This window comes from Amblyomma mixtum, chromosome 10 (genome assembly GCF_055824585.1).
Source record: "Amblyomma mixtum isolate Tamu chromosome 10, ASM5582458v1, whole genome shotgun sequence".
Lineage (NCBI taxonomy): Eukaryota > Metazoa > Arthropoda > Arachnida > Ixodida > Ixodidae > Amblyomma > Amblyomma mixtum.
Window position 1 is genome coordinate 27,123,502 of NC_143021.1, and position 26,877 is coordinate 27,150,378.

Below are 26,877 nucleotides of genomic sequence, written 5' to 3' on the forward strand. Positions count from 1 at the left end.
CGCCTGTGTGCTACTTCCACACACCATCGTGGCGATATGCTATGGCAAGAAACCAGCAGGACGTCCCTGATTAATCGGTGGCTACGCCAATGTTTCGACTGAAAGCCCTAAAATAAGTAGCATGATTGACCTGCCCTATTCGTGCGCTGAAAGCTGTACAGTTTACCGCGTATTGTAACATATTGCGACATTTTTGGCGACTGCTCAGTTTTAAATTTCTTCTCGGTATTACATAGCACACCCTTCTCAGTAAAGATGAGGTGGCAGCATTTCTTGAAGGTTTTGGCGACAGGTTTCCTCACTGCATAAAACGTCCACGTCAAGGCAAGGCTTTTCTATAGCCTTGTAGATAAACTTAAGGGAAGGCAGTGAGTTGGTCATGTTATGAAATGTACAGAAAGGAGCACTTGTTGTTTGTGCAAACAAGGCGGCGAATGTGAAAGACAGAGAAGTATACCGAATTAGTGTTTACAGCTGTTAGCGAAGGCGGTAAAAATTTTAAATCATTGGCGGTTTCAGGCGCGCGCTGTAGATAGGACAGGGTAAGTGAACAATGAGAGCCACTCCATACAGCAGTGAAATTGACGTGACTGCTGCTATTGGTCAGTATGATGACAACAATGGTAATGTCGGTAATTAACAGCTGACACACTCGGGGAAATGCAAAGTTGCAATGATCATTACACAGGTAAAGGGGCGCTGACTCTTTATACCTCAGCAAATACCTAAACAGCTTCTTGACTGAAGGCAGGAAAACGTCACTGCAGTCGCAGGCTTCTTGCGCGGCTCATGCTGGGTGTGAGCTGTGCCGGCTGCGCGCTTGCACTGGACTCTAAATTCTCAGCTTCCAATCACTGGCCACACAGCGCATAATACACAGAGCATTCTGACCCGGAAGAAGATCGTCAGCCAGGCCGTATATGTAGTGGACCACACGAACGTTTAAACTGTGACTGGTGTCGTGCGGACAACCCGGGGCTTGTGGCCCTCTAATTTCCTTGACAAATAAAATTTTGCTACCACCATTCTGGACTGAACGTGATAAAACTTTCTTTGCCCGAAAGTCTGCTGAAACGTGAAGCTATTGCATGAAATCTGCTGAATGGTGTACAGACGTGTTTGGTTTTCGCTTTTTTCTCCTTGGTATTTACTGTTTCGCTGTTTCTTATTGCAGTTCTAAAACAATGTACAAGATGTTTCTGCTTATGCTGTCATCTCTTCTCTCTTGATAGATGAGAATGCTGAAGTTTATAACAAATATGACCAGTCCGACTACAAAATATTTCCTTGCGGTAGATCTGAATGTTCGGTATTTCACGAACGTTGCCACATCTCCTCTGCTTGAAGTGCACGTGCAATCTCCAGCGAAGAAAACGTGCAGGGATTACGACAGATTTATATATCCCACTGTAAGTTGTTGAAAAAAAAATCTTGATTGACACAAAATGTTTTATAATTCGTTATTCATCACCGGTTTAGAACTTCTAGTTGGCAGAACCGCTGCCCGAATAGCTGTTGCCTCTGGTTACTAAGGCTAGAATTTGCTCTGCGCCTTCCTCGATCGAGCAGAAGGGCGTACACAATGTGAAAACAAACAGAATAATAAGAATACAATGAATTATAAACATTATTTATTGAATATGTGACGGAGCAACGATGTGTATCGGTCTTATTGCGTTGAATGGCTTCATTTCTGGATACGCTTGGTCGTTTAAGTCTATCGCTAGAAAGATCTATAACAGGTAAGTAACACATGATTATAAACTAACATTCTTACAAAGGGCCTTGAGAAAAAATGATTTCATCATAGTCAGGACACAGAGCAATAACGTGTGATGGGGTACTTTTAATGACAAAGGCGAAAAAAATTCAGGGGGGCACTTTGGTGACCTAAAGTGCGGTGAGGCGAAAGCCTTAAGCGCAGTGTTGCTGCTTGTGTCAGCGATGCGTTGTTAAGATGTTAGGCTTCGCCTCTAAAAGTGAAACACGTCAGCGTCTTGCAACGCTGCCAGGGAGTCCATAGAACGCCATCGCCCGTTCGGTTCCACGCCTTGCTCGTCGGTAAATTGGTTTTTGAGGAAACGAAATGTATCTGTCTCTCATATCTCTGTGGAAACCTAAACCTCGCCGTAACGGAAAGGGAGGAAGATGGAAGTGAACGCAAAGACCGTATTCACTAGACGCGCCTTTGTTCATTCCAAACCATCGAGCTGGCATGGCGGAGTGGTAGCATGCTCATCTCGCACTCCGGAGACCGGGGTTCGATTCCCAAACCCGACCAATTTCCTACTCGGTTTTATTTATTTATCTGGTCTGACTAGAAACGTTAACTAGGATAAGCGGACAATTAAGCAATTAAGTAAACTCAGTCCCACTTACTTAGAGCACCACTATACGATCCCTTTAATTGCTTCCATGGTTGCTGGCCAAAGTACAATTGGCCCCGTTTGAAATTCGCGCCCTCTAACGTCACGACCGTTTCGGCCTATTGAAAAGCGTGACATTTCTGCCGACAACTCCTGCTTACAACTATGAGGTATTAAAGGCTTCCGCCTTAATATTGGTAATTGTCGGCTTTTGCCTGCTTTGGATAGGGTTCGTAGTTGAGCTTTCAATCGTGGGATTCATACTGGTTATTCATACCTTCCGAATGTCACACAGTCCTTTCAATTGCAGAAATACGCGTCTAGTGCCTTTTAACAAACCTGCTTCTCACTTGCCCCGTGTGTACGAATTTTCGATGCGGATCCCACTGGATGTCGCGTGGCCGGGGTGTAGAAAGCTTATATTGGGCATTCACTTACTCGGACGTGTGTAACCATTGTTAGTTGACGACATCAGAAAGCAGAAAGTTTGACAGCGGTCCCCGTAGCTCAGCGGTAGAGCACGGGACGCGTAATTGGGAGGTCGTGGGTTCGGATCCCACCGGCTGCATGAGGTTGTTTTTCTTCTCCTTTTCTAGTCAATTAGCTTTAAGCGGTAACATATTCAGTAATATAAATTGATCAACACCACAAAATAAATAAACAAATTAAAAATCCTCTGTGCCCCTTGGTTTCTGTGGCTGTTGGCTTCTCTCATATTTATAACGAGCCCCTAATTCCCCTTTCCTTGTCTGCTTAATTGCTTAACGAGGGCCTCGGTTCTCGCAGCCTTGATGGCTTAGGAAGCATAAGAGGGTTCTCACACAGCTTCCACCCTTGCCGTTCGATGACGTTCTACGTCACATCAGCGGTAACTCAGGACGTGCTACGTCCGCCGCTTAAGAACGTGGGTGGCGCTGGTGAACACTCCCAAGGTTAGGTAATTTGTAAACATAAATACCCCAGAAAGCAGGAAGTTTGACAGCCGTCGCCGTAGCACAGCGGTAGAGCACCGGACGCGTAATTCAGAGGTATGGGTTCGGATCTCACCGGCGGCATGTGGTTGTTTTTTCTTCTGCTTTTCTAATCAATTAGCTTTAAGCGGTAACATATTCAGTAATATAAATTGATCAACACCACAACATAAATAAACCAATTAAAAATCCCCTGTGCCCCTTGGTTTCTGTGGCTGTTGGCTTCTCATATTTATAACGAGCCCCTGATTACCCTTTCCTTGTCTGCTATATATATATATATATATATATATATATATATATATATATATATATATATGTGAGAGAAGCCAACAGCCAGAGAAACCAAGGGGCACAGGGGATTTCTTTGTGGTTGTGGCATGTGGTTCTTTTTTCTTTTGCTTTTATAATCAATTATATTTACGCAATAACGTATTCAGTAATATTTTAAATTGATCAAAACAGCAAAATAAATAAATTTAAAATATCCCATATATATATATATATATATATATATATATATATAATTAAGCAAACAAGGGAAGGGGAATGAGGGGCTCGTTATATATATGAGGGAAGCCAACAGCCACAGAAACCAAGGGACGCAGGGGATTTTTAATTTACTTATTTATTTTGTGCTGTTGTTCGATTTTGAGTATTACTGAATATGTTATCGTTTAAAGCTAATTGATTAGAAAAGCAGAAGAAAAAACAACGACATGCCGCCTGTGGGATCCGAACCCACGACCTCCGAATTACGCGTCCAGTGCTCTACCGCTGAACTACGGCGACGGCTGTCAAATCTTCTGCTTTCGAGGGTATTTATGTTTACAAATAACCTAACCGTGAGAGTGTTCATCTGTGCCACTTACGTTCTTAAGCGGCGGACGTAGCACGTCCTGTGTTACCTCTGGTGTGACGTAGAACGTCATCGAACGGCGAGGGTGGAAGCTGTGTGAGAACCCTCTTATGCTTCCTATGGCGTCAAGGCTGCCAGAACCGAGGCCCTCGCTAAGCAATTAAGCAAACAAGGGAAGGGGTGAGAGGGGCTCGTTATAAATATGAGGGAAGCCAACAGCCGCAGAAACCAAGGGACGCAGGGGATTTTTAATTTACTTATTTATTTTGAGCTGTTGTTCGATTTTGAATATTACTGAATATGTTATCGTTTAAAGCTAACACCACATGCCGCCGGTGGGATCCGAACCCACGACACCCGAATTACGTTCAAGCCCTACCGAACTTACCGCTATCAAGGGATGTCTAACTCACCGGCCACTCATTTGATCAGATTTCTGCTACCATTCTGGAATCAGGCTTTAAAACTAATCATGACCGGGAAATTAGGGCGTCTTACCTTATCTATAAGTTCAATACAGTGTCTTCCGGTTTAAATGAAAGCACAGGAAAATTGAGTTCCATACCCTCTTAATGCCCAAATATTTCGCTTTTAGGTCAGTGTATTCTGGTTCGTCATCGGTTTCTTTTCTAGATTTAGTAATAGGTATTCTTTATACTGATTATGCTGTTCATTGCCTCCATGTGTTTCATTGATCATGTGTAACTTCTTCCTTCTTCAATCTCACTGTTCAAAATGGTCACTTCTCATCTTAGGACTGATTATAAGCAAAGTACATTGCCATGTTTATTATATATAGCTAACACAGCAGATACACTAAATTTCACAGAGTAACTGTTGTGTATTGTGGTTCATTTATCGTCTTGTGATTGACATTGGGATTCATTTATCGTTCTGTAGACATGCGCCTGATGCTTTTTATCGAATTTTTTGGCTCTGTTATCCTGTGCGTTGTTCTTCCCTACATACATTGTGCCATCCCTCTCGATCCAGACATTCTGACGAAGGCCGCTCCACGGTCAAAACGTCTATAAATTGTTTCAAGCGTTTCAAACGTTGGTCTACGTTCTTACTACTACATACCGTGCCAAGATTTTCCCCTTTTTTTGGCTGCGTTATTGAATACCAATGGATCACGGGAAGACCACGTTTAAACGCGTCTTTTGGAAGTTCCCAAAGAACGAAGCCTCAACAACCATTCTAGGTGATTCACAGACGAAACATCTTTTCCACCACTTTGACCCACACGTCAGTGGAACCCGAGCCTTCGTTACGCAATGCGGGGCTGTCATCGACGATGTAAGTGATTTATTTTGATTTATTTTGATTTATTGATGTAAAAATTCAATCAGTTCATTTATCCTGCGCTGCCAAATGCCGTCAGAAAGGGGGCAGTCGCCCCGTCAAGCTGCTCTCTGAAGCAGCTTTTTCGTGTCTGCTCCTTTCCTTTGTAAAAGAGGAAAAATAAACTATTATTATTATTATTATTATTAAGTGCACTCTTGGACTTTGTACCCCGGACGTCAACGACATTGATCCTTCATGTCGGCACAAACGACATCGCTTCAAGTTCCGGAAAAGCATCTTTTGCAAAATACACTTCCCTGCTGGATTACATTTCTAAAGAACACCCGGATATCACCAGAATATATGCAAGTCTCATCTTGCCAAGGACGCCAAACCGCCGTCGAAGGGACAACAATGGTGCGTTCGTGCACCGCTGTAACCAAGAGGCCAGCCACTTCAACCACATTCTGCAGCACTACTGCCGACATTCAAAGCAAGTCCGCTTTCTACAACATGGTTTCGATTGGCTACCAACAGCCCGTTTCCTCGCGGCTGATGGCCTGCATCCCAGTTTTGAGGGCGTCTCATAACTCGCTGGCCATTTTAGAGAGATCTGCTTCCAGTCTTCCTACAACAGATCTTCACCTTCCAGGAATGATTGCACACCTTCCAGTGAGCCCCAACTTTCCACTGAGATTACCAGTACTGATACACAACTTCATCCTATCGCTCCACGATCCTGCGAAGATGAATGGCCTTCATTAACGTCCAGGACTTCAGCGACTGTCTCCCCGCCTTGTGAAAATAACGGTTCTTCTGCCACTACGAATGCTTCCGTGGCTGTTTGTGACAAATAGCGACACAGCGAGCCACCCCAGCACCCAACCGTCGTCAAGAAATGAGCAACCACCTCTGCCACCCGTTCAAGTCGGAACAGCTCCTACAGCAAAAGGCCACCGCTCTTCAGCGTACTTCACGCCCAACGCATCGTTGTCAAGGAATGCGCCTTCTCCTCAACATCTGGGTGAAAAGACAAGGCCTGCTTCAGCGTCGTCAGGGGCTGTGCCTTCGCCTCACCAACTGTGCGGGAAAACAAGACCTGCATCAGTCCCGGGTAGTTCATCTAGTGCCTCCAAGTCTCAACCACGCAGACAAAATGGTCGCCCTACGAAAAATGACAAATCTGTCGTAGCCTCTGAGCGTGACGAATACAAGCTCCGCAGCACCAACTCCAAAGCCTCCCGGTCCGAGCGACAGCGATGACTAGCCACGTCATTTTCCGGTAACAGTGCTCCTACACACTACTCTGTCGGATTTCTAAAGCTCAGAAAAATAGCCGATAAGTGCATTCGCCACGAGTTGCATGTTGCCGCCCTAAGGACCTACTTAGCATCGTCCATAGCCCCGAAAGGCCTTCGCATAACCGTACAACCAGCTATATCTGAAATGTAAGAAAAGAATATATCACGATGGAATACGATGCTATCAACCGCTTCGCTTGAACTTACCCGTGTTGTTTTAGAACACTATGTATCTTCCGGGAATACATTACGTAATACCGCAAACCAACTGTGCTCTCGCTATAAACTAATCTCTTCTGAAACGTTCGCATTGGAAGAGTGCAAAACCAAAAAGCGAGACGAGCTTTGCGCCATTAAAACAAAAAAGCTGTTACGAGACAACGTAGGCTATTCTTCCAACGTAGTTAGCAATGACCGTGAATTCATGCATAATTCAACTGACAAAGAATGCCCGTCTTCTTTCACGGCGGCACTAGCGGTTAAAAAAGAACGCAGTCCTCCCGATTTTTCGAATATAATTAATATCTCAGATCATGAATTAAGCTTCGAAGAAAATAAAGTGCTGTCCCGGGGCCTCATCTTTTGTCCTGCCACAGGCGGTTTTGGGGTGTTTCAGTCGATGAGAGATCTGGATAATTTTGCTCTGAATCTTCGCCTTCGAGAATTTTTTCATAATAACCCTAATTCAAATGCATCGTGCAATACATTGCCGTCTTACAAACACTGGGTTCCTCCAACACAGCGTGACAAGTGTCTAGAATTGTACATTAGTGCTGTACAAAAAGATGTGCTACAACTGTATAAGAAACAGATCCCTTTTAATCGGAACCTTTCAGTTCGCGAGACAAAAACGATGGCGACTATAAAAGGGATGGCTACTATAATCCATCGATTCCCGGCGGTCGTGAAGGGGAGCGGCCCATATAGGTCGATGCCCACACGATCGAAAGGGCGAGCCGGGCACGATAAGGGCTGTAACGGGGCAGTCGAGGGTCGAGGAGGCGACTTCCGCTGCTGACAGGCTGTGCAGGAGCGAACGTAGCGACGAACGAAATTGTACATGCACGCCAGTAGTTCCTCTGGCGTAGTCGCTCGTAGGTTTTTGGCGATCCAGCGTGAGCGCTTTGAGGGTCGCTATGGTAGTGCGCACAGATCTCAGATCGAAGATGTCGGGGAACCACGAGGAGACACTTTCGGCCGTCCGGACGATAGTTGCGGCGGTAGAGGAGATCCTCGCGGATGGCGAAATGGGAAGCTTGGCGACGAAGTGCCCGAGGGAAGGAGGACGTAGAGTGTGCACGAAGGGCATCGAGCAAGGAAGAAATCCATGGATCCTGGCGTTGTTGATTGGGCATGTCGATAGTAGTGAGCGCTGCGAGTAGGGAATCAGATACGAGGGAAGAGGGCGCAGGAGAGGGCAGTGGCGAGCGTGACAAGGCGTCGGCGTCGGAATCCTTGCGGCCCGACTGGTAGACTACGGTAATATCGAATTCTTGAAGACGGAGTGCCCAGCGGCCAAGGCGTCCTGGGCGATCTTTGAGGGAGGCCAACCAACACAAGGCGTGGTGATCAGTAACGACGGTGAACGGGCGGCCATATAAGTATGGGCGGAATTTCGTGAGAGCCCACACTACGGCCAGACACTCCTTTTCAGTCACGGTGTAGTTCGGCTCTGCTTTGGTGAGAGCACGGCTGGCGTACGCAACAACGTATTCAGAAAATTCGGGCTTGCGCTGGGCCAGGACAGCACCGAGATCGATTCCGCTTGCATCGGTGTGCACCTCAGTAGGAGCACTGGGGTCATAGTGCCGAAGAATAGGGGGTGAAGTAAGAAGACGACGGAGGCAGCAAAAGCTTCATCGCAGGCAGAGTCCCGCGTAGACAGGTTGGCGGGACCATTGAGGAGTTTTGTAAGGGGCGCGACGATAGAGGCGAAATTAGGGACAAAGCGCCGAAAATAGGAGCAGAGGCCCACAAATCGGCGCACCTGTTTCGTAGAAGTCGGTTTAGGGAAGTCAGCCACAGCACGGAGTTTGTCAGGATCGGGTAGGACGCCATCTTTGCATACCAGGTGGCCGAGGATTGTCAGTTGCCGGGCGCCAAAGTGACATTTTTTAAGGTTAAGTTGAAGGCCAGCACGGGTGAGGCAGCTCAATATCTGGCGCAAGCGTTGGAGATGCGTCGGAAAATCGGGCGAAAACACAACAACATCATCCAAGTAGCAGAGACAAATGTTCCACTTGAGGCCGCGCAAGATGTTGTCCATCATTCGTTCGAACGTGGCGGGAGCGTTACAAAGACCGAACGGCGTTACGGTGAATTCATACAGACTGTCAGGGGTAACGAATGCCGTTTTAGGACGGTCGGAGTCAGACATCGGGACTTGCCAATAGCCGGAACGGAGATCCAGAGAGGAGAAGAATTCGGCGCCTTGCAAGCAGTCAAGGGCGTCGTCAATACGGGGTAGCGAGTAGACGTCTTTGCGCGTAATTTTGTTGAGCCGGCGATAGTCCACGCAAAATCGTATCGAGGACACCAGGACAACGAGGGATGACCAAGGACTGGCAGATGGCTGAATAATGCCGCGTTGTAGCATGTCGTCCACTTGCTCAGCGATGAGGCGGCACTCGGGAAGTGACACACGGTAGGGGCGCTGGCGGCGAGGAGTATGGGTACCGGTTTTAATGTGGTGCTGGACAGTGGTCGCACAGCCCAAAGAAGAGGACTGGTGGTCAAGCGATGAGCGAAACTGGTTGAGCAGGGCAAGAAGCTGCGCGTGGTGAGCCGTGTCGAGGGCGGGGTCAATAGAGCGGTCGAAAATGTCCGAAGGCAGTGGGTGATCGGGAGTACGGCCACGTGGGGTGAGGGCAGCGATGTCGGGACTGGAGGAGGTAACATCGGTGTCCAAGGAAGTGATCAAGTGAGCGGTTTCAACATGGCCAAGGCACTCGCCACGGAGCAGGGAGAACGCAGAGAAGGAGGTGTTAGAAACGAGGATGGCGGCAGCACCGTGTTGAATGTCGATGACGGCGAAGGGAACAGAGAGGCGTCGGCGAGAAGCAAGGATGGGGGAAGGCGTGAAGAGAACGGTGGCGTCAGAAACAAAGGCGGCGTAAACAGGGACAAGCACAGCACTGTCAGGGGGAATGTGAGTGTCGTCGGCGACAACAAGCTTAGCATCACGGCGAATCGAAGGCTCGTCGAAGGGCGCATCACATAGCGTAGAAAAGACAACATGCGCACGGGCGCAGTCAATGACGGCGCTGCGGCGGGATAGAAAATCCCAGCCAAGGATGACGTCATGGGAGCTTGCACGGAGAACTAAAAATTCGACAACATATAAAACATCGGCGATGACTACGCGCGCTGTGCAAGCGGCAGAAGGATGAACTGGCTCGGCGCTAGCTGTACGGAGGGAGAGTCAAGAAGATGGGGTGGTAACTTTTCGAAGCGAACGGCAGAAGTTTTCGTTAATGACAGAAACGGTTGCCCCAGTGTCCACAAGCGCAAGTATCTTGACGCCGTCTACAAACACATCAAGAAGATTCGGCGGTGAAAGGCGAGGACTTAAGCAGGGCGATGATAGCGCAGTTCGTGCCCCAGGAACTGTGGCTGCTAGTTTTCCGAATCGGCGGGGACGGGGCGACGCCTCATGGGCGACAAGGAGCGGCGTCGAGGGGAGAGCGAGTGGTGGTAAACGTAGGGCTGGCGGCCAAGCGCGTGGTCAGGTGAGGTCCCCTGAAGGGGTGGATCGAAAGGAGGGCGAAAGGTGCGGTCCGCATCGCGGTAGTCCGGCAGGGGGTGGAGAGGCGCCGGCAGAGTACGTCGACAGAGGCGAGCGACGTGGCCTGGAAAACCGCAGGCGTAGCAGATCGGTCTGTTGTCTGTAGTGCGCCAAGGATTGTAGGCAGCGGGCGCGAAACGCTGTCGAGAAAAAACAGGCGCAGGTACCGCAGGAGGAACATATGCGTAGGCCTGCGGCCGCGGTGGTCTTCTGACAGCCACCGTGAAAGGCACGGGTGCGGGCGCAGGCGGCACGCTTACTTGAGGGTCGTAGCTTAAAGGGGCGGCAACTTGGGTGGGCTGGATCGGGAGAAGACCGGCCTGGGGAGCCAAGGGTGCCGGTTGACGAAGACTAGGAAGTGCATCGGCGACCTCCTGCGTGATGGCATTCCGGATCTCAGGGCTGAGGACAGGCGGTGACAGGTGTGAGTTAGATATGAGCGAGAGCTGCCGGGCGACCTCCTCCCGCACTAAGTCTTTGATGGTGGCGAGTACCCCGCGAGTACCCCGCACCTCCACCAAATGTAGAGTGGTTTATTGGCACGTTGAAGTGCTGGCGACGAAGACCCGGGCGCAAGTCGTCTAGGAACCAGCGTGGCGAGAGCCCGGCACACAAGCGGCAGTTCTCCAGCACGAGTCCTCCACCGGCGGCGCTAGCGCTTCGTCGTCGTTGGTGGCGGTGCTGAGTCATCTTCTTCATTCCAATATATATATATATATATATATATATATACATGGTCTGTTCTGAAAGTAGTAGGACTCATTTTTTTAAACAAAATTTATTCAAGAGAATAGTACAAACGATTACAATTTTTCAAGGAGCACCCTTCCATACCTACACGCTGCTGCCAATGAGTTTTACAGTTTTCGTACGCCTCAAGGAACGCCGGGACTGGAATGCTGTTTAGCTCCCTCGTCACGCCCTGTTGAACCATCTCTACCGATTCGTGATGTTTCCCCTCGAGCGTCGATTTTATACTCGGAAATAGAAAAAAGTCTGGCGGGGCCAAGTCGAGGCTGTAGGGGTGCTGAGGCAGCGTTGCCGCCTTGTGCTGGGCAAAAAATCGGGGTCCTCATTCACATGATGCAGAAGATTCTATCGGTTGGCCTTTTCCTCCTCTCACAACACTCCCGGCACCAACTTCGCGCACGCTTTCCTCATGGATAAGTTTTCTCTCACGATCTCAAAAACTTGGGTTTGAGGAATGCTCAAGTCATCAGCAACCATTCTGATACTCATTCTACGATCACTGTTCAGTAAATGTTTAACTCACTACACATTTTCGTTGGTCTTGCTGGTCGAAGGGCGTCTGGAGCGGTCGTCTTCCTCCACTCTTTCCTTACCTTCTCGGAAAAGCTTGTGCCACTCAAAAAACACCTGATCTACCCATGGAAGCGTCACCGTAGGCCTCCTTAATCATGTTGTGAGTCTCTTTGCCCGTTTTACCAAGATTTACTCAAAATTCGATCGTGTATCGCTGATCCAGTAAATGCTCGACGATTCTGCGTGACGAGACGTTTCGACAGGGGTTCGCAGTACAAGCGACCTCCTCTCTTCAACGGCTGAGAGCCTATTGCAGATTTTCCCCAGCATTCCCAATATCCCCCTTCAACGATCCTGCACGCGCAGACAGCCTCTCGTCCGCCCGTTCGCCCAGGAAAAAACCAGTCTTACTACTTTCAGAACAGACCCTGTATATATATTGACACGAGGATCGGAAGTAGAAGAAGAGATCGCAGCCGGTACAAGTAGACGATGCTGAAGTGTAGGTCTGTTTTCTCTGGTGCCCTCGTTCAGCCGCTGCATTTCCTTTTCAGTGTAACAACTGTTACACATCTGGTGGAGGTGCTGGGTACGCTTCTTGACCTGCGTAGGCCTACGAGATAAAGACGGAACTCACACCGGTACATTAGCGCCCAAGCCGCCGCCTCCGTGGTTAGTCACCTCAATTCGGGCCTCTTGCCAACCCGACGAGGATGACGCAGCCTAGACCGACGGTCCCACCGGAAATGGCCACAGATAGTAGGTCCCCGGCGCCCATCCTCTACCACACACCGGGAATACCGCCATCCTTTCACGGCGACGTGTACGAAGATGCGGAAGACTGGCTAGACACCTTCGAGCGGATCGCCCGCTACAACGGCTGGAGCAACGACCGTAAGCTCCATAACGTGTATTTTGCGCTCGAGGACTCCGCTACGACATGGTAAGTGAACTACGAGAGCAACCTGTCCACCTGGGAGACATTTCGCCAAAATCTCCTAGCTACGTTCCCCAACGCAGACCGCGTGGAGAAAGCTGAAGCTGCGCTTCGCTCCCGTAACCAGCGGACTAACGAAAGCGTCAGCATGTTTGTGGAGGACATGACGCGCCTCTTCAAGCGTGCTGACCCATCCATGGCGGAGGAGACGAAGCTTCGCCATCTCATGCGCGGGGTCAAGCAGGATCTTTTCGCCAGTCTTGTGCGCAGTCCACCGCGTACTGCTGCCGAATTCCTCACGGAAGCGACTACCATGGAGACGACGCTCCTGCAACGAGCCCGGCAATACAATCAAGATGTAAGCACGCTTGGGCCCGCTGTTTCTTCGATGCCGCTAGGGAGTGATGCGACCGTTTTACGTGACCTAATCAGTTCGACCGTTAGGGAGGAATTACAAGCCCTCCAGCTGCCTCCCAGCGCGCGGCCTGTTACATCGTTGTCTGAAGTCGTCCGGGACGAGATGTGCCTAGCAGCGCAGCAGCAACAACTCAATGAGATCCCAAGACAGACTGAGGTCAGACCTACCTATGCATCTGTCCTCTGCCGGGCCCCGACGTCAGACTACGACGTGAATACCGCGACTCAAGCAGCGCAGCAGTCTGGTCATTCCCGTGTGCCTGTTCGACCAGCTTATCAGCGGCCACGGAAGTGGGATATGTGTGGCGTGCATCGGAACGGCGGCCCCGTTGCTACCGCTGTGGGGAGGCGGGACATCTTTACAGGGCCTGCCCGTACCGCCGAGTGGGTCTGCATGGTTTCGCGTCCGACGACCCTTGCCCCCGGAATGGCGAACAACCAGTCGAAATTGAAGCTCATCTCATCTGTCGGCCCGTCAGAGGCCTGGGACATGCGGTCGCTATAATTCTAGGTCGTCATCTCCGCTGCGGTACCGTTCCCCAAGCCCTCGCCGAGACGTCGGCTATCCTGAGTGGCGTTCTCCCAGTCCACGTCGGGAAAACTAATTCCAGCGGTCTCCGGAGGCAAGGCCGCTGCTGTCGGAAAAACTGAAGACCCTCCGCCGCCGATATACCGATACGCTGATTCCTCACAGGAGCTGGGTAGCGACAGCGCCCGACGTGGTACTTCTGATTTGTGTGTGACAATTGACAGAACTGACACCATCGCTTTACTTGATACTGGTGCAGACTATTCAGTGATGAGCCACGCCCTCGGCCAGGAATTGAGCAAAGTTTTGGCACCATGGTTGGGCCCTAGCATTCGAACGGCTGGAGGTCACTTCATTAGCCCGGCCGGAAGGTACACAGATCGAGTCGGCATCCGCGGTTACGTCTACGTGGGTGATTTCGTCGTATTTCACGAGTGTTCGATACATTTTATCCTGGACCTCGTCTTTCTACAGGAAAACGGTGCTGTGATGGACCTACACGAGGCGCGACGCCACTGACGCCAGCAATGTCGGCCTCGGAGCGATCCTCGTACAGTGGCAGGACGGCGCAGAGCGAGTAATCGCCTACGCGAGCCGCACACTTTCTCGATCGGAACGGAACTATTCGACGACAGAAAAAGAGTGCCTTGCCGTCATCTGGGCTCTGAGTAAGTTCCGAACATACATCTACGGCCGACCGTTTCGTGTTGTCAGCGATCATCACTCGCTATGCTGGCTAGCCAGCATTCAAGACCCTTCTGGCCGGTTCGCCAGATGGAGCCTCCGTTTGCAGGAGTACGATGTTACAGTCGTCTATAAATCGGGTCAGCAGCACCAAAACGTGGACTGTTTATCACGAGCGCCCGTGGAACCGGCTACGCAAGACATCACCGAAGATTGCCCTATTCTTTGGGCCATTAGCATCTCCCGTATGGCGGAGCTTCAACGAGCAGATTCTGAGTTGGCGCCAATCATTAAGTATCTGGAGGGTTTTAATGCTCGTGTATCTCGTGTGTTTTGCCGTGGACTACAGTCCTTCATTCTGTGGCGTGGAGTCCTCTACAAGCGCAACTTTGACAGCAGCAAGGAGACGTTTCTGCTTGTTGTTCCATCCCAGTTACGCTCCGAAATCTTAAGCGCTTGTCATGATGAACCATCCGCCGGCCACTTGGGGGTCAGTCGTACACTGGCAAAGATTCGGCTTAAGTATTACTGGCCCAGTTTACTACCATCAGTGCGTAAATACGTAACAACATGCCGGGATTGCCAACAGCGCAAATCTCCTCTGAAGCCAGCCGGCTTTCTTCAGCCCGTAGCACCCCCAAAGACCCCTTTTCAGCAAATTGGCATAGACCTCCTCGGCCCTTTTCCGAATTCGTCCAGAGGAAAACGGTGGATTGCGGTCGCGACAGATTTTTTGACCCAATACGCTGAGACGACGTCACTTGCAAACGGTACTGCTGCTGAAGTCGGCTACTTCTTCGTCCACAACATCGTCCTGCGTCATGGCACTCCTGCAGCTATCATTACTGACCGTGGACCTGCATTTACGGTCCGCTTCACTCAATCTGTGCTCAAGCTCACGCACACCAGCCATAGATGTACAACGGCCTACCACCCGCAGACAAATGCCCTGGTGGAACGCCTCAACAGGACCTTGACCGACATGCTTTCCATGTGTGTTGATATCGAGCAGAAAACATGGGACCAAATTCTCCCATACGCAAAATTCGCGTATAATACCGCGCAGCAAGAGACGACGCAGTTCACTCCGTTCGAATAAGTCTTCGGTCGACAGGTTACCATCCCCCTGGATGCTATGCTAGCTGTGGACCCCCCTGACAGTGAGAGTGAACTTGATGTCGACGTCGGCACTTATATTCAGCGCGCGGAAGAAGCGCGGCAACTGGCCAGACACCGCATTCACCGTCAGCAGCAGATCGATGCTGACCGCTACAACCTTGGACGCCGCTACGTTACCTACAACCCAGACGACTATGTGTGGGTCTGGGCGCCCGTTCGTCGCCGCGGGCTGTCCGAAAAGTTACTGCGCCGCTACTTCGGCCCTTACCTTGGTGTCCGCCACCACAGCGATGTAACGTACGAAGTTGCACCAGCCTCGCCAGCTCATTCATCGCACAACGACAAGCGCAGTGACGTTGTGCATGTGGTATCGAATGAAGCCTTACTACGAGCGACCCCCCTTTCCTGCATTTCCTTTCATAGGGGTGGGCACAGAGGAGGTAAGTGAGAAACACAAAGCACATAGCAGAGAAATACACACAAAAAATATAGAGGGAGTGCGACCCACATGAAAAAGAAAGTGTGATGGATGAACAGGTACTCAGTAAGAAAATACAACGTCAAGATGCGGCCTCTGCTTTGTTAAGCACCACAGGCTTGCTTATTGGCAGGCGTGTCCAGCTCCGAGAGGCTCGACGGGGTGTGTGGACGCGCAGCAACTTTCGTGGAAAAATGTAGGAATTTCTCCCTTCACCTGGCGGCGAGGGCAGGAAAAAAAAAAACAGAAGAAAAAGAAAGAAAGAAAATATATCTTACTCCCAACTGAGAGACCAGCGAAGAGAAATAAAGAAAACGACAAAACGAAAAGAGCAGGGAAAGGACCAAGGGAAAAAAATACCTTTAAAGGAGTGCTTTTCTTCGGACTCCGCAATAATGCACCCACCCCTGGTTGAGCGGAAGTATCGGAAGGAATGTCAAAAATGTAAGCTTACATAGTAAAATTAAAAGGGAAAAAAGAAAAAGGAAAATTATGTGGCATTCGCGGGACCGCAAGGTGAGCACACCTGGGGGGGGGGGGGGGGGGAAGGAACGGCACAGATGTGGCATGCAGAAAGGGGTATGACCTCAGACGACATAGTCAGTGGCGCTTTGTTTAATCTCGTAGGCCTCTGACCACGGAAGAAAGGTGAGGGTGCCGTAGGTTTCATTAATGCCATTTTGCACTGTGTTAAATTTAAAAATAAAATATGATTCTCGTTGCTCGCGCTCACGCGTGTTTTTGAAGCCACTCTGTAGTATTGTTACTTTAAGTTTTTCAAACTCGTGGCCTTTCTCGCGGAGGTGGTTCGAAAGAGGGAGGTTGGGGAGGGATTGAGTATGTAAACGGTGGTTATTGAATCTGTATCGGAAGGAATTGTAATTTTGACCTATGTATTGCATTCTACAGTCGCCACACTCGAGCATGTAAACCACGTTGCTGGAATCGCAATTTAAGTCTTCCCGGATAGAAAGCTTGAAATTTGAAATGGGTGTCTTTAGCCAGTGCCGTGGTTTCCGTGTGTTTGCAGACTTAGCATCGGCTTTTCCGGCATGGTGTGCAACCTACAGCTATCGGTTTATTGACTGTCGAATGGACAACATGGTTCTGCAGATTTTTTGGTCTTCTATATGTTGTCTAGGGGACCGTTGTGAAAATTTTTGAATGCCGGTCACTCTGTTTTGTGATATTAAAGTGTTTCTTTAGTTTTTTGTTAATGTTCGGGAGGTTACTAGTGAAGGTTAGTATGAGATTACAGCGCTGTGATGGTGGGTGAGATTCCTTAATGAAGTGATAATTATTAATTCCTTCCGCCTTTTTGCTGGCATCGTTGATTATAGAGGACGGGGAATGTTGTTTGTTTAGAGTGTCCCGCATGCGATTAGCGTTTTCGTGAAAATCTTCCGATCCTGAGCAAATTCGTTTGAATCTGATGGCCTGTGAGAGTGGAATTAAAGTTTTGCTGTGGCGTAGGTGGCAGCTGTTGAAATGAAGATCCTAATGTCTGTCCGTGGGTTTCTTATAGACCCTTGTGATTAATGTACTTCCTTCTACTCGAACCAGAACATCCAGGAAGTTAATTTCATTGGTTGAGTAGGTGTGTGTGAAAGAGATATTGGGATGGATTTTGTTGAATGAGGAGATAAACTGGATGAGTTCGTCCTCGGCTTCTGTCCAAACTATGAATATGTCATCCAGAAAGCGTTTGTAAAAAGCTGGTTTTGTTGGATATGAAGAGAGAAAGTCTGATTCAATTTTGTTCATAAATATGTTGGCGTAATTTGGAGCCATTTTTGTGCCCATAGCTGTACCGCTAGTTTGAAGATAATATGAGTTGTTGAATTGAAAGGTGTTAGGTTTAAGGACCAAATTTGCAAGTGTCTCGACGGCACTTGGACTAGGGGTGTCTAGAATTTTGTATTCTTAATATGATCCGACCATTTCCTGAATTCCGTCGTCATGTGGGATGTTAGTGTAAAGCGATACCACGTCCAGGGTAACTAGGAAAGCGCCCTGAGGGAAGGTGACATTGGATAATTCTTTCAGGAAGTGATTAGTGTCGCGTGTGTAAGATGGATGTTTGGGAGGTATATGTTTGATCAGAGAATCGATACACTCTGAGATCAGTTCTGTTATTGTGCCAATACCAGAAAAAATCGGTCTCCCTGGATGATTCTGTTTGCGTATTTTCGGGAGCACGTAGAAGCGCCCCGCGGAGGAATTTCTTGGCGTAAGGGCCTTACCTATTCGCGGTGGTAATTCACCTCCATCTGTTAGTTTTTTGATAGTTTTCGTTACGATGTTCTTTTGCTCAGTGGTAGGGTCTGATGGGAGTTTAGTATTGAATTTTGGGTTGTTGATCTCGCGGTTGCCCTCCTGAATGTTGTTATCTGTGTCTAAAATAACTATGCCTCCACTTTTGTAGGCGGGCTTAATGGCGGTGTCAGTTCCTTTGCTAAGTGAGCCTAAAGTGTTACGCTCTTTTTTTCTGAGGTTAGGTGGCCCGGATTTTCGTGTCCCAAGAGCTTGAAGAATCTCCTTTTGTACCGCTTTTATATATAGGTCTAGATGTCTATCCCTACCAGTTTTGGGTGTCCACTGTTCTTGAGGTTAGGGGTACCGACTATTATTTGTGTTTGGTTTGTCGAAGAAATATTCCCGTAATCTGAGAGTTCGGGAAAAATTATCTAGATTCTAGAGTAACTTGTACTCGTTATACTTGCCATGGCTTGGGCAGAATTTGCAGAACGGCTTGAGCAAAAGAACATCGTAACTAAAACTATCAAAAAACTAACAGATGAACATTAGTTACCACCGCGAGTAGGTAAGGCGCTTACGCCAAGAAATGCCTTCGCGGGGCGCTTCTACATGCTCTCGAAAATACACAAACAGAATCATCCAGGGAGACCGTTTGTTTCTGGTATTCGCGCAATAACAGAACCGATCTCAGAGTATATCGATTCTCTCATCAAATATATACCTCCGAAACATCCATCTTACATACGCGACACTAATCACTTCCTGAAAGAAATATCCAATGTCACCTTCCCTCAAGGCGCTTTCCTAGTTACCCTGGACGTGGTATCACTTTACACTAACATCCCACATGACGACGGAATTGAGGCAATAGTCGGATCATATAAAGAATACAAAATTCTAGACACTCGTAGTCCAAGTGCCGTCGAGACACTTGCAAATTTGGTCATTAATTAACACCTTTTAATTCAACAACTCATATTATCTTCAAACTAGCGGTTAAGCTATGGGCACAAAAAAGGCTCCAAATTACTCCAACATATTTATGAACAAAATTGAATCAGACTTTATCTCCTCATATCCAAGAACACCAGCATTTACAAACGCTTTCTGGATGACATATTAATAGTTTGGACAGAAACCGAGGACGAACTCATCCAGTTTATCCCCTCATTCAACAAAATCCATTCGAATATCTCTTTCACACACACCTACTCAACCAATGAAGTTAGCCCCCTGGATGTTCTGGTTCCAGTAGAAGGAAGTACATTAATCACTAGTGTCTATAAGAAACCCACGGGCAGACATTAGTATCTTCATTTCAACAGCTGCCACCCACGCCACTGAAAAACTTCAATTCCATACTCACAGGCCATCAGATTCTAACGAATTTGTTCACGATCGGAAGATTTTCACGAAAATGCTAATCGCATGCGGGACACTCTAAACAAACAACATTACTCGTCCTCTATATTCAACGATGCCATTAAAAAGGCGGAGGCAACTAATATTAATCACGCCATTAAGCAATCTCTGCCAACATCACAGAGCTGTAATCTCATACTAACCTTCACTAGTAACCTCCCGAACATTATCAAAATCCTAAAAAAACACTTTAATATCATAGAACAGGGTGACCGGCTTTCAAAAATTTTCACAACAGTCCCCCAAGTAACATATAGAAGACCAAAAAATCTACAAAACCATGTTGCCCATTCGACAGTCAATAATCCGAGAGCTGTAGGTTGCACACCATGCGGAAAAAGCCGATGCCAAGTCTGCAAACACATGGAAACCGCGGCACTGGCTAAAAGCACCCATTAAAATTTCAAGCATTCCAGCCGGGAAGACCTAAATTGCGTTTCCAGCAACGTGTTTTACATGCTCGAGTGTGGCGACTGTCGAATGCAGTACATAGGCCAAACAGACAATACCTTCCGATTCAGATTCAATAACCACCGTTCACATACTCAATCCCTCCCCAACCTCCCTCATTCGAAACACCTCCGCGAGCAAGGCCACAAGTTCGAAAAACTTAAAGTAACAATACTACAGAGTGGCTTCAAAAACACTCGTGAGCGCGAGCAACGAGAATCATATTTTATTTTGAAATTTAACACTGCGCAAAATGGCATTAATGAAACCTACGGCACCCTCACCTCTCTTCCGAAGTCAGAGGCCTACGAAATTAAACAAAGCGCCATTGACTATGTCGTCTGAGGTCATACCCCTTTCTGCGTGCCACATCTGTGCGGTTCCTTCCCCCCCCCCCCCCCCAGGTGTGCTCACCTTGTGGTCCCGCGAATGCCACATAATTTTTGTTTTTTCCTTTTTAATTTTACTATGTAAGCTTACATTCTTGACATTCCTTCCGATACTTTCGCTCAGCCAGGGGTGGCTGCATTATTTCGGAGTGCGAAGAAAAAGCACTGCTTGAAAGGTTTTTTTTTTCCCCCGAGGTCCTTTCCCGGCGCTTTTCGCTTTCTCGTTTTCTTTTTTTCTCTTCCGTGCTCTCTCAGTTGGGAGTCAGATATATTTCCTTTCTTTTTTCTTTTTTTCTTCTTTTTTTCCTGCCCTCGCGGCCAGGTGAAGGGACAAGTTCCCGCATTTTTCAACGAAAGTTGCTGCACGGCCATGCACCCTGTCGAGCCTCTCGGAGCTGGACAAGGCTGTTAATAAGATAGCATGTGGTGCTTAACAAAGCAGAGGCGGCATCTGGACGTTGTATTTTCTTACCGAGTACCTGTTCATCGCACTTTTATTTTTTTTTTCGTGTGGGTCGCACTCCCTCTATATTTTTTATGTGTATTTCTCTTCTATGTGCTTTGTGTTTGTCACTTACCTGTTCTATGCCCACCCCTATAAAAAGGGATGCAGTAACAAAGTAAAAGCACTCCTGAAGAAGATCGGTCATCCGATCGAAACGTCGAGTCGAATACATATGTTTCCATTAACGAAGCTTATACTGCGCTATATAATCCTGTCAGCAGTCAAGTATTTCATTTTCTGGCGACATTTTCGGATCCCACCGGCGGCATGTGGTTGTTTTTTCTTCTGCTTTTCTAATCAATTAGCTTTAAGCGATAACATATTGAGTAATATTCTAAATTTATCAACACCACAAAATAAATAAATTAATTAAAAATCTCCTGTGCCCCTTGGTTTCTGTGGCTGTTGGCTTCTTACATATTTATAACGAGCCCCTCATCCCCTTCCCTTGTTTACTTAATTGCTTAGCGATGGCCTCTGTTCTGGCAGCCTTGACGCCATAGGAAGCATAAGAGGGTTCTCACGCAGCTTCCACCCTCTCCGTTCGATGACGTTCTACGTCACACCTGCGTTAACTCAGGACGTTCTACATCCGCCGCTTATGAACGTGGGTGGCGCTGATGAACAGTCTCAAGGTTAGGTTACTTGTAAACATAAATACCCCCGAAAGCAGGAGATTGGACAGCCGTCGCCGTAGCTCAGAGGTAGAGCACCGGACGCGTAATTCGGAGGTCGTGGGTTCGGATCCCACCGGCGGCATGTGGTTGTTTTTCTTCTGCTTTTCTAATCAGTCGTCTTTAAGCGATAACATAATGAGTGTAGCGGTGCGTTTATTTGGCGTCCTCAAGAGACCGAACCGCTGTGTAGGATCTGGCAGCGTAGACAGGCGTAGCCAGCACCAAGGGAGCGGCGCAACATCATCGTCGTCAGGCGCAGCGTAGTGTCGGCACATGGCGGTAGCGGAACCCGTCACAGCTTACACACAACAGTTTCCCCCGGGTAAAAAGGAGCTAACCTGGCTTCTTAAGGGGAAGGAAGGACAAAGGGGTCGTGTACGGCTTCAGTCGGTTGTCGTGGACGGTTTCGCGGCCACGGTGACGCAAGTGCTCAGAGGGTGCAACGGGCTCAAGATGTAATTGACCGGAGAGGTTTGCTTGAGAACCCGCTAGGGACCATGATACCGAGCCAGGAGTTTCCGCGAAAGGCCGGGAGCTGTGGGAGGCACCCAGAGCCACACAAGGGAGTCGACAGGGTAGAAGGTAGAACCCTCGTAAGTGTCGCGGTCATGCTTTTGCTGCCACTGGGTTTGTGTGGTAAACGAGCGAGCCAGAGTGTGTAATCAGGCCAGAGAGTGTAAACTGCAGCTAACAAAAGAAAGCTTAAAAATACATTAGCAGAATAGGCGCTACAGTGATTACACACAATTGGTAGCATACCTCCGCTCAGCGCTGGCGGGAATGCTCCCTACACACACTGGCAAACGCACTACTTCTTGCTCGTGTCGCTCTCCAGCTCTGGGCCACAAAAATCATCAACCGATTTGTGTCAAAGCCGACACCCGCGCATTTAGAACATTTAAAAGCCAGAAATACTTGCACGAAAATGCTGCGCTCTAAAGGCCGTTATGTGATCGTTTTTCCGCTGTTCCGCACGGCATGAGACCGAAGGACCGCACAGACCAGACAGTAGACGTTCGGCGAAACGATCAACAAACTTGAAATTCTGTGCGGGCGTGGTGGGTCCGGACGACGACCGGAGATGTTGGCTTCTCTTTTGTGTGATGTCTCAGCCCGCTCCTCGGTTTCGCTAGGGAGGAGATTGCCGTGCGTGGATAGATCGAACTGGGGATATTTGATCTACGCCGGGAAAACCTATTGTTTTAGCCACGAGTTGCTATTACAAATGTTGAGAGTGAATGCGAAATTTCCCGCGGGCAGCAGCGGGTGGGCAACGCTTCCTCCCAAGTTGAATTCTGTGATCATCTGCGCTGCTCGGCTTGAGAGAGAGGTCATCAATCCGACGCAAGACCTATACGGTGGCGGCATCAAGAAGAGCGCATTTCAAGCCGTTTTTCGTTTGTCGCAAGCGTTCCTAATTCCTGCGACAATCGTCATGGACAGTGGCAGTAACAGCTGCAGACGGTGAATTTACTTCTCGTGAATAAGCATCGCACAACAAGCTTCCGCGTAGAAAAAGTGATAAAGATAGGAGGGAGCATTATCTTGTCAAGCCAGTGAAATGTATATGCCAAAAGGTCACTACACACGCCGTGGTTTCCTAATGTTAAAATGAACTTGGTGTTGTGCGGCTGGTGGCACTCTTTACGAATGTTGCAGTGATAGCCACACGAAGTAGTTTCGGCTACGCATCCATTATAAATTTCGTTCGGGGCTGGTATGTGTACTGTGCTTGAAAACTGTCTTGCGTGCAACACGATCTAGGCCGCACGGTCGTCTGGCTATTCTCTGCCGCACCAACCACACCGTCGCGACTCTTCTGTGCGTTGGTGCTCCATATAGTGCATTTTGTGATTGGTTCTCGGGTTACGACATTGTACTGGCGGCCCTTGTACCTTGGGTGAAGACACTCGTGTGTAGTGCTGCTGCCAGATCGAGAGCGTCATTTTTTTTTCCTGCCGGCTATGCGGACCTCGGTGATTAAACAAGGTGACTAAACACAAGTTCCTGTTCGCGATGATGAGCTGAGCCAAAGGAGTAGATCTCAGTTTATGATGTAACGTGTAATCGCCCAATGAGGAACTCTTTCTATGAACAATAGTCATTGCCGAAATTAAATTTCGACTGTGTCACAGTGTAGAAATCGCTGATATGTAGTAACGCATGTGTCTCTTTTTCATGAGCATTTCACTTGATGGGATACCAAAGAAAGAGGTATGGAAGAAGATTAGGCTTCTCAAAGCGAGAGGTTCACGTACAATCGTGCCCCTTTGGCTGCCTAAAAAACTGCCCAGAGGAAGTTATGGAAAACCAGTCGTGATGAAAAACTAATAAAAAGAAGAAATCTGAAAACCTTTGTCATTTGCTTAGTACAGCGGTGTTAAGCCGATATTAGACAAATGCTTGGCAGTATGAAGCTTATCTTGAAGTGAAATTGGGCTCTTGGTTTCCAGAGCAATAAAAAATACATTTATCTTGAAGCGCCTATGGCATATCACGTGGTTTGTGGTGGTCAAGCTCTTAGCCACGAAACCGAAATTTATTTAGAGTGTGATCCCGTATGTGTTGTTCATGTTGACATTGCTGGCGGCCACCCTTGACTGGGAGATCAACAGCAGGAAAACGGATGAATTGCTCAAAATATCATTGTTGCAGAGATGCTCGCCAACGTTACTTTATCGGTGTTAAGTAGTTGTTTAGCACCACGTCTTGCGTCAGTTTCATCAGTTTGATTCGTAAAGCATTCCAAAAGCCTAGAGAGCCGCGCTTTCTTTCAACTGCCGCCCTTACCCACTAGGGCTTATCTTGCACCGAAGCACAACGCGAAGCCCTTCCTTGGGCAGCACGAAAGGTGCGAAACGAGTGATGTTTTTTACAAAGCAGGGATGAGAGCGCTGTAATCGCGGCGCATCCGGGCACACTGTGCGCGCTGTCACGTGGTATTTTTTAAACTCCGCAGGCTTTCGTTTTTGCCGCATAAAAACGGCCACGCTAAGTCTATCTCAATGGAAGTGCGTGGGTCGCACAATATTTGTGGAGCGCCAAAACCTTTTTCTTGATGCCTGAACATTTCAAGCTGTATTTAAAAAGTTATTTTATTTATCTCGACTAATTATTCAAATAGGACAAGGGCAAAAATGGTGCAGTAACTTTAGATAAATCCTAACAACATCCACGCGATTCAAGTTCTGAAGAACGAGTAGTTTTTTTATAAATCTTGGTCCAAGTTAGCTGGGGCACCCTGTATATGCGTCCCCCCAGCTGCAAAACGCGCCACATGAGAAGAGGGTTACCGCTGACGTGACGCGCACAGACCGGCGCACGGGAAATGAGGCTATTCGAAAAGCAACTACTTGTAGAAAATAGAAAAGAGCGCTCTAGGACAATACAGATAAGTTTCTATCATATTCCCTACCTCAACATATCGTAAACTATTGATACTTATAATTCGTCACTGAGGCAGGCGCCGCGCACTGAGCCGGTCAATTTTTGCTTAACAAAGAAATGTGCCTCCTTCCAGAACTGTACAGTTTTTTATCCGGGCGGAAATCCAAGTCTGCAACTATTCTACGATCACCAGTGTGCGGCAAATTTTTTCTACGACGCTACGCTTAATGTTGTGTATAGTTTTGAAACAGACCTATCAATTCAAGGCAAGGTAAGTTTCTTCAAACCTTCATTAGAGCTTCCAACTGCAAGAAGGTTGCTTTTGTTCGTCTTTTAGGTGTTTTTGTGTCGTGAAACCTTTTACTTCTTATAGCTAGTTGTGCTTTATTTTTATGTCAAAATGTGAATTGTTTTACAGCTAACTTTTCCTCAAAATGGCCGAAAATTGTTCTTGGAAATCGCATTTTAGTGGCACTGCTTCTCAAACTATACCTGAACAAATTATCACGTGCTGATGAATGTGTTACAAAGTTGTAAACTATGGTCTCATGTCACGTTTTCATGCCATCAATATATTACTACTGCGTGGCGGTCAAGCGTCCAGCAATTGGGAATTGCTGGAATTTCAATACTCTGAAAAATAGAGAAAACCTTCATGCACAAAATAATTGACTGACTTTATTCCCATGCACGCATCAAAATTTTCTCAAGCACAGACTCTTAGAACTAAAGGAGTGCAGAGGAGTGCCCAGAACACACTTTGAAGGAGTATTCGCTTGTCCCATATTCCACTCCTTTTTCCAGAATAAAATTACTCCCTCTGGACAAAGAGTGATCCAACGCCTACTCAAGGAGTACTGTACTACTCCTGCAATAGAGTACAGGCACTCCTCCGAGGGAGTAAAGCTACCACATTGAAACAGCATCCTACTACTCTTTCAGGTAGAGTTCCAGGACTCCGTTTGTTAGAGTGACTATACTCCTTCAAGGAGTATCAGCCCAGATCTTATATTACTCCTTCCAAAGGAGTTTCACGTGTTTTCAATGTATCGTACTAATTTTCTTATTTCACATATTCTTCAGAGCAAGTTGGTCATATGTTTTGCAGGATCCACCTGCGCTACATCTACAAAAGAGTAATGAGCAAAAGGGATTATAATCTTTGAGTAGAATAATTTTTGCTCATACAACTACTTTATGGCTACACTACAGTTTGCACATTAGTATGGTGCTCTGTCTGCGTTGGGAATAACAATGGTTCAAGAAATAATGACACAAATGTACAACACTGATAACTTTTATTTCTCAAGTCATTGCTGTGATTGCTGTGGCTGCCCAAAAAACGCTCGGGAGGCGCTCGCTAGGATCAAGCCCCATTAGTGTCTCAAGCAGCAGACAAGCCCGCTTTGTTTTTGGGGTGTACTTGACATTAAATGCCAAGAACACTGCCAAAAGCAAAGTAAACCCATCTACCAAATCCACCGCAGTGAGCTGTAAGCGCTCAAAAGAAACTAAGATGCTGGATGATGCCGTAGCTTGCTCGGCTGAGTGAAGGAGCTTTGGCTAGGAGTGCATTTCACCGGGTGCCTGCAAATATGAATGAAAATAATGCAAGTAAGAGTCAATTCCAATGCCCTTTTCATACTATCCTGCATATAACCCCATGAAAAAAAAAGAAAGAATACAACTAGAATGTACTGATCGTGTGTGTCATGTCGCCACTAGTGTGTACCTATATTGTGACCAAGTGCAGACACCTTTCATTGCAAACCTTCATTCAGAGCTACAATTTT

The 26,877-nt window shown here is 47.8% G+C and overlaps 1 protein-coding gene across 1 annotated transcript in view; it reads left to right on the forward strand.

Annotated features, from left to right (window-relative positions):
• Window positions 1-26,877, forward strand: part of LOC149325442 (uncharacterized) — a 98,479-nt gene that overhangs the window by 59,389 nt on the left and 12,213 nt on the right. The window contains exons 5-6 of the mRNA XM_089563275.1: window positions 1,233-1,409; window positions 25,218-25,355. Of these exons, the coding sequence (XP_089419401.1) occupies window positions 1,233-1,409; window positions 25,218-25,355 (315 nt within the window). The remainder of the gene's footprint in view (window positions 1-1,232; window positions 1,410-25,217; window positions 25,356-26,877) is intronic.